General features: G+C 39.8%; 1 protein-coding gene across 1 annotated transcript; it reads left to right on the forward strand.

Moving 5' to 3' along the window:
* The first annotated feature begins 2,904 nt into the window (after positions 1–2,904).
* On the forward strand, positions 2,905–6,393 carry LOC107659609 (frizzled-10-B-like). Its single transcript, XM_016448620.1, has one exon. It carries the CDS (start codon positions 3,969–3,971, stop codon positions 5,709–5,711), a length of 1,743 nt encoding a protein of 580 aa, XP_016304106.1. The 5' UTR covers positions 2,905–3,968; the 3' UTR covers positions 5,712–6,393.
* Positions 6,394–8,665: the final 2,272 nt, after the last annotated feature.

Here is an 8,665-nt window from a genome sequence, read left to right on the forward strand (position 1 = left end):
GCGTGTGTGTGTGCATGTGTGTGTGTATGTGTGAGTGGGTGGGTGTGTGGGTATAAAGGATAACAGTAGAACAGACCGAGTATGAAACGGTGAGGGTGGTGGATGCTAGACGCCGAAATAAACAAACACAAAACATGAAAGGGAAAGTAGGAGCTACCAAGGCTACTGATGATAAAGATTGAATGGTCATGATTCTCCACTCTGTTCTTCTGCCATTCTTCAAAGCGATATCTTCATGGACCAACACAATCACAGAACAGAAACGTGTAAAATAAACCGGGAACAAATCAGCTGAGGCTGAATGCGCAACGGCACGGGTATCCCGTTAAGATTCTGTCTCTGTATTATATGTATGTTTTAGAAGCGTCAATCAGTGAGCTAATGAGGCTGTCTGTGTGCTCTGATATGTTACACATCTTGAAAGTCTTCGTTAATAGCAAAAGCGATGAAAAGGTGTTTACATATCAAAGCAAAGGAAAATTATGATATGTATGTACATGTGATCATCATTATTAACAACACCGGGGTTAAACAGCATGTCAAACAGGCATTTATGAATGAAAAATCCTTTTATTAAACCGGCCTAACCTGGTTTACTGGTGTTAACTGGTCTTCCAGAATTGTCAAACTGGTCTGTTGGCTATTTTAGGGAGGTTTTGGGCTCTTTGTCTTGGGTTCGAGACTAAATTTGTACTTTGAGTTGGACTATAATAGTGTAAGGTAGTGTAAGGTAAGAATAAAATGTGTAAGGTCTTGTAAACAACTCAAACTGGGTTTAGTTTACATTCGGCAGACACTTTATTGCAAAGCAATGTATATTGCAGTTCATGGTATGCATTATATTAGTTTGTGCATTCCCCTGATCAAACTCATGACCTTAGTTATTATATGTCATGGCAACATATGTTTTTCCATAACTTGAACCCATCAAAATAATTTACCAAATTAAAAAATTTAAGATGTTTAAGATGAAGAATACCAGGTGAATGTCATAAACTTTTTAAACACAACTTGTTTGACAGACTGTCTGTTTATATTTTGACATCCAAATGAACCAAAAACTATCACAAAATCACTTATAAATGTGTTTTCTGAGTTATCAGGTTGCAAAATGTGCTGATTGAACCAAAACAACTTGCAAATTAGGAAAAAGATCAGCTATTTATAATACAGTACTGCAATACCAAATTTCAAGAATAATTTGAACCAATTTGAATCAAATTATTGACCAAGATGACCAATTTGCATACCAAGTAGTGCTCAGCATGGCTTCAAGTGCATTATATTGAGTTTGTTAATGTCTCTGAGGGATATCAATAGTGATTAAAGTGACTGAGACTATCTCAGGTTTGTAAACTGTCTCACACGGCTCAAGTAGGACTGGCTTAGTTTCGTTTTTCAAATATGTTGAAAAGCACTTTACAAGCTGTCATAAAAAAGCTCTTAGAGTGTTCTGACAAAGATCTCCAGAAAACCACAGTCATCAGGTGTTGCACAGATAAATCATGGTTTTACTGGGTAACATGATAGAGCAGCTATCATGCTATCTGGTATCTCTTGCTCCATAAGGCCCTCTGTGCCTTCTTCATAGCTGCCTCATGAGACTACCAACAACAGCTAGCTCAAGCAAAGACAATTTTCACCATCTTTTTGAGCTGATGTAACTATAACATGAAGTACACTTCATTTTCATTACTGTTTAGTGTTTTATATTACTAAAATACCCAACAGAGCATTAACCCTCATCCCTGCTTACACAGTGACTGTTGAACTCTGACATGTCAATTCCATAATACCAATACTTTAACGCCGTGTGCTGGGAGTTGGCATGCATAGATGCCCCTAAGGAGTGTGCCATGGATACAGCCCTGAGAGCTGAGGTAAGACGAGGCCCTGGCTTGCCAGCCCTTAGTGCCTGTATGAGTCGAAGATGAATCCATTAAAACAAGACTGAAAAGCTCTTTGTCTAAGAATTCATCCTTAAGGCATTTTTTATGCCAGAGCAGAGGGCGAAGAATGGAAACTGCCATAGTATAAGTTAAGAATGTATTTTATGTCATTACACACCCACATCTGCTTACAGGGCCACTTGTTCTACGATTGCATGTTGAGGACAGAATTTTACATATTAATTTGAAGCATTGAAATGGCAGCGGATTTATAAAAGCACTCAGTGTTGTATACAAAACTTATGAATTAATGTGATTTCTGGCACAATGTATAGTCTTTGTTATTTGAGCATTGCAGTGAATTGTTCATTTATGAAAAGGAAATGACTTTAGAACTTAAATAATGCATTTAAAAAAAAATCATGTTTATGTTTGAAGAAAGAGGCAGTCAAGGGCCCAGGAACAATAAACATGTCAGTAGTCTTTTGATTTATGAGTAAAATGAGGTCTGTGGTTAACATTCCTGTAAGAGACTTTCATTTTGTTCTAACATAAATTACATACAGTCATAACTCAAATGTGAATTTTGAAAATTGTGTTTTTGTAAAACATTTAAGGTGCAAGCAAGGATGTTGAATCTATGCTTAACGAACCACTTTTGTCTTTGTACAGCAATGTATACTTGTATAGCAATTTATGTAAAAAAAAATGTTTAAAAAATTACATAATGTTGCATCATGTTATTTTTTACTCATAAACTGAAAACCACCATTCTAAAATAAACTCCGTAGGAATCTATGAATGTTCAGGTCATAACTGAACAGGACATAATGTATATAAATACATAGGTTACTACATAGGCTACATATATAAATAAACGTCAACAATCTCTGGAAATTGTCTCGAAGAAAGTGAAAGTGGTACATTTTTAATCATAAACTGACATTTCGCTTCTTTTATTAATAACATCTCAAAAGTCACATGGTTTCACTTTTTTCTCATTCAGATGCGTGGGGTGAGAGTAAAGACACATACTTTAGCCATCAGTTCTTAGTTCAGTCAACAATAAAAAGCGAGGGGAATTTCAAGGAATAAAACTCTCCTTTCTCTCCACACTCTCTTCACACAATGGTCGGAGCGTGAAAATCGTCAGTTGTAGAGAGAAAAGGGACACCTCTCGACTGGAAAGCCGCAGAATCCTTTTGGTCGTCCTCAGCGAGAGATTTCGCGCTGACTTGCGCCGAAAAGTGTATCGTAAATCATCAGAGGGATTTCGTCGGGGGGAGAAAACAACAACAACAAATGGCCAGTGAGTAATTTACTGTGATCTTGTGGTAAAATGGTGACGAGGATTTGAGGTCTACACAGCCAGTTCCGCACGGTTTAAGGATAATCAGTGTTTCAGTTTGGGCTTTCTTATGTAAAGCAGCTGTCCTTGAAGGCGGATCTTTTGGCAGGTTAGTTCAGGACGGTGGTGGAGAAACTCAGACACACAGCGCGCGAGGCAGCGAGCAACTCTTGACGGAGCAGCGGAGTGTCTGGAGACGAGCTGAAGTGAATATTCACACGTTTACCGAGCGGATTCATTCATTCATTTTCAGATGACTGCGATAAAACGACGCCGTGCCTTCAGTTTGTTCAGTTTGGATACACTTTGCGGAAGAAGAATGTGGAAAGTAACGCGAGAGCGAGTTGAAAAGTAAGTGTACTTTCTTGAGGGAAACGGACCGTCAACATTATCTCACAGGAGAAGACCAAAAGAGCTTCAGAAGAAGGAATTATAATTTGTGGACTGGGAATTGAGCATAAACTGTGTGAAACCTCTCTATATGGTGAAGGCTTTCTAATACTTATATATCTTAAGATTTTTTGGAAAGATATTACTTTTGAACTGAACTGAGTGTTTGGAATCTGAGTTACTGACTCAGTTCCATTAATTCACGAAGGAAAACAAATTAATCTGTTTTTTTAGTAAACCATATAAAATTATAAAGAGCGATAATGAAGTAACTTTTCTAGTAAAAATACAGAGCATTTTTGAAAGACAATCCCTGCTACATGAATTCATATTAAAAGACAATGTTTGCTGCCACTTTTGGACTCAGCCTTGTGCTGCTGTGCATGGCTGGGTTTTGTTCCGCTATCAGCTCCATCGACCCGGACCGGCCAGGTGAAGGAAGATGCCAAGAGATCGCCATTCCACTCTGTAAGGACATTGGCTACAACTTGACAGTTATGCCGAACTTAATGGGACATGAAGATCAAAGTGAGGCAGCCATAAAGCTGCACGAGTTTGCTCCGCTGATTGAGTTCGGCTGCCACAGTCATCTGAAGTTTTTCTTGTGCTCGCTCTACGCTCCCATGTGCACGGAGCAGGTATCCACACCCATCCCAGCGTGCCGAGTAATGTGTGAGCAGGCCAGGCAGAAGTGTTCTCCAATCATGGAGCAGTTTAACTTCCACTGGCCTGAGTCACTGGACTGTTCCAGACTGCCAAATAAAAATGACCCCAATTATCTCTGTATGGAGGCACCCAACAACGGCACCGACGAGCCGCCGAAAGGCTCCCACACTCAGCCACCAGACTCCCGACCCCCTCGGCCAGGTAACAGCCAAGAACTGCCGATAAAGGAAAGGGTCGGAAAGACGACATGCAGCAATCCTGGAAAGTTTCATTATGTTCAGAAGAGTGAGTCCTGTGCTCCCAAGTGTTACTCCAACGTTGATGTGTACTGGAGCCAGGGTGACAAGCGCTTCTCCATGGTGTGGATTGCCATCTGGTCCATCCTGTGCTTCATCTCCAGTGCCTTTACCGTCCTCACCTTCCTCATCGATCCACAGCGCTTCAAGTACCCCGAGCGACCCATCATCTTCTTGTCTATGTCTTATTGTGTCTACTCTGTGGGCTTTCTTATAAGACTTTTCGTGGGGGTGGAAAATGTGGCCTGTGACCGTGACAGTGGCGTTCAGTACATCATCCAGGAAGGTTTGGAAAGCACTGGCTGCACTATAGTCTTCCTCATTCTTTACTACTTTGGAATGGCCAGTTCCCTGTGGTGGGTCATTCTGACTCTCACATGGTTCCTTGCAGCTGGGAAAAAATGGGGTCACGAGGCCATCGAAGCCAACAGCAGCTACTTCCATCTAGCGGCATGGGCCATACCAGCTATTAAGACCATCATGATCCTGGTTATGAGGAAGGTAGCAGGAGATGAGCTCACGGGGGTCTGCTATGTGGGCAGCATGGATGTCAAAGCCTTGACGGGTTTTGTTCTTATTCCCCTCTCTTGCTACCTCATTATTGGCACTTCCTTTCTGCTCTCAGGGTTTGTGGCACTCTTTCACATCCGTAAGGTCATGAAGACCGAAGGAGAGAATACGGATAAGCTGGAGAAGCTGATGGTTAGGATCGGTGTCTTCTCTGTGCTCTACACGGTCCCCGCCACTTGCGTCATCGCCTGCTATTTTTACGAGCGTCTCAACATGGATTATTGGAAGATTCTATCAGGAGAGCAGAAGTGCACCGAGGACAGTAAGAGCGGCGAGGAGTGTGTTATGAAGAGCTCCATCCCGGCTGTGGAGATCTTCATGGTTAAGATTTTTATGTTGCTGGTGGTGGGCATCACCAGCGGCATGTGGATCTGGACATCTAAAACGCTACAGTCGTGGCAGAATGTTTTCAGCCGCAAACTTAAAAAGAAGACGAGGAGGAAGGCTGCATGTGTTTTCACAGGAAGTGGACCTTACCTCAAGCCTCATCCTGCACTGAAAGGACATAAAACCAAGTATGAACCGGCAGGTCCTCCTGCGACCTGTGTATGAGCTGGGCCTCTATACACAAACAAACGGCCAAGAAATTAAGTAAATGCTGGACTTTAACGAACTGCTTTACAAAGAGACGAGCCAGCAAAGGACACAACAATGATCGTATTTATTTTATGCAAACTTCAGATGCAACGTCCCCAACAGGTTTTTTTTTTGTTCTTGTTGCTTGTACTACATCTGAAACTTTGCATACTTTGGGGACAGTTTTGTGAAACAAAGAAAAAGGGAGCGAGACCCTATTGCTGTCATTGGGATGCCTGTATCATGTCATGTGCAATAGTTGTTTCCCTTAGTGACAGAGAGAAAGGGACTCTGATACTGTAGGGCTGTGATTAAAGACAATGAAAGGACTCGACAAACAATGGGTGTGAATAGCTCGGGGAAAAGCGGCTCCTCCATGGCGTAGTCGTGTGGCTTTTCTATGGAAATGAAGGCCGTGTCATACACAACTGCATTGACATTGGAGTGCAGCTGCTCAATAAGGCCTCGGCAGAGAATGAACTGCCTATTTTAGGCCTTTTCATGGAACAAAGTAAATCTTTAAGCACTAAATATTGCTAACACAAAGAGAGAAACTTGTTATTTGAGTTGTTTTCTATAGTCAGTTCATGCCCTCTGGTCTGTTTTGTTATACCAAGCTCTTTTTAATGTCCTACATTCATTTGTGTATATTTCTAAAGGTTCATATTTTATAAGAATAAATAAAACATTTTAGTTTTAAATGTTTGAAATGAAAAGCAAACGCTTTTATTATTTGTGTTGAGTTTGAAAAGTTTTTCTCCAATGAAGCAAAAGGTGTGTCGCGATTTCATTAATATTCCTTATCGGCAATACCTTACCAAGCATCCCTAAGCTAAAAAACTCAAAACCTACCTTAAAGGGCTCATCAAGTCATTATTTACTCACGCTTATGTAGTTCCAAACATGTATGACTTTCTTTTTTCTATGGAACACAAAAGAAGTTCATACAATGGCAGTCAGTGGGGTTCACAGCAATATTGAACCCAGACTTTCATTGTATGGAGGGGGGAAAAAAAACACCAAGACATTTTTCAAAATATCTTCTTTTGTGTTAGAATAAAGAAATGTTGTACAGGTTTGGAACAACATGAGGATGAGTATATATATTCAAACTTTAATGACTTTAAAGACCTTTTTCACTTTTTAAAATGCCCTGGCTTTCATATTTCTGTCTTATTAAAATTAATCTATTCACTTCCATGTTTCATTGATAAACAATGCTAAAGCAGAGGCTTTAAAGTTTGTTTTGTTTTGGTCTCCAGGTTTAGCTTTTTTATCTCTGCTTTATTTGTAACATCAAATTGGGTCATTTTTGAAGTGTTGCCTTTGATTTAATAGTGCCTTTTTCACCGTTGCCGAGTAGATCGCTCAACAGTCACATATGAATGTTCTCTGTGCTCAAATCTTTTTAAACTTAATGCTAAACTTTTTAGACCACAGCAACACTGGAGACATCTAGTGAAGTCTAGAAATCTCCGTTTTTATTTTTACATGTATCGATCGATCTGTCTGTCTGTCTATTTGTCTGCCTGTCTAGTTTGAATCTCTTTTTTTGTGCCTCTTTAGCACATCAATACCAGTGTACTCATAATTTTATGGTGTTAATACCTTAATGCTGGATTGACCTGAGAAACTCAAGTTCACAGTACACACAGTGAGCCTTAAGTTTGTTTGTCTAGAGAATACAGAAGTATATTTTAACATTACGCCCTTTAGTAATCGAATCACATCTGTCATTAGCTTGATAGAGCACATTTGTGTAGACAGGTGAGGCTGACCTTCAGGCATTGCACGGTTAGATGAAAACTTTAACATGCAACAAAAAAGGAAAGTACATTTCTCTTATTACATGCACTATCATGTCTTATAAGCTTCTATTTTTCCTGATGTGTCTTTTTGATTTGGTTTAAAATGATTTGTGTTAGGGAATCAGAAATATATTTTAAAGAATGAAATGCTTATAAAACAATCGCATTACTTAGTTTGGAAAAAGCAGTTTATTTCCCCTAGAAATGCACACACCCAGATTCATCATGAGGGGTCTTTTGATCTGTCTTCATACTTAATATGCTTGTTTTAAATAAATCCACTCTAAGTATTTCATTTGATATTTTAAGTTCAACATCATGTTGACTTTGATCTGAAATGTTCATAGGAAACACACTAATAGAAACATATGCAAGAGATGTTTTGCCAACCTATTGCAAATAATTACTGTAAACCAACTCATTCATTCTACCTTCTTCAAAGACAAAATGAAATACATATATATACTGTATATATCCAAGTATTAACTGTGACGGTGAATCAAAGAAAATATTTCCATGTAGTTTTTGTAAAAAATTTTAAAGCACACTAAGCCCAAATACAACAACCAGCAAGTGGCGAATGGCAAAGATTTATTAGGTCGTCATCTATTACATTTTCAGTCATTAAGAGATTATGCTTGGACAATTTCTCTGCCCTTTAAAAGCTCACTTTAGGTGTCAAGTGCAGCGTGTGTGTGAAAGTGTGTGTATGTGTGTGTGAAAAAGATCTAAAACAGGTCTGATCTGATGAGAAGGATTGAGTGAAGTGTGTGTTCTGTACTTTGCCCAGGGGGTATTCAAGTCTCTACAAAGTCCTTGTAGTGTTTCAAAATTCAGGCACATGAATCAGAGAGGCCTCGTTTGACACACACACACACACACACACACACACACACATGCACACACACTTCTGTTATACTCTGTCACACCACCCCGTCTTTCTCTCTCAAACACACACACATACTTGTGTACACACCAGGCTGTTTAAGGGCCACCTGGACTCCGGGCCCTGGGGTGTGTGAGTCGACCTGTAAATATCAATGACAGTTACCACTCCACCTTCTTCTAAAGACTATCTCACTTTTTTCTTTTCCCTTTTTCTTCCTTACCTGCTATTTCTGT

Source organism: Sinocyclocheilus anshuiensis, unplaced genomic scaffold, assembly GCF_001515605.1.
Source record: "Sinocyclocheilus anshuiensis isolate Anshui unplaced genomic scaffold, SAMN03320099.WGS_v1.1 scaffold451, whole genome shotgun sequence".
In the NCBI taxonomy this organism is placed as follows: Eukaryota; Metazoa; Chordata; class Actinopteri; order Cypriniformes; family Cyprinidae; genus Sinocyclocheilus; species Sinocyclocheilus anshuiensis.

Coding starts and splice junctions, on each gene's coding strand:
- LOC107659609 (XM_016448620.1), top strand. CDS start 3,969: ATGTTTGCTGCCACTTTTGGACTCAGCCTTGTGCTGCTGTGCATGGCT.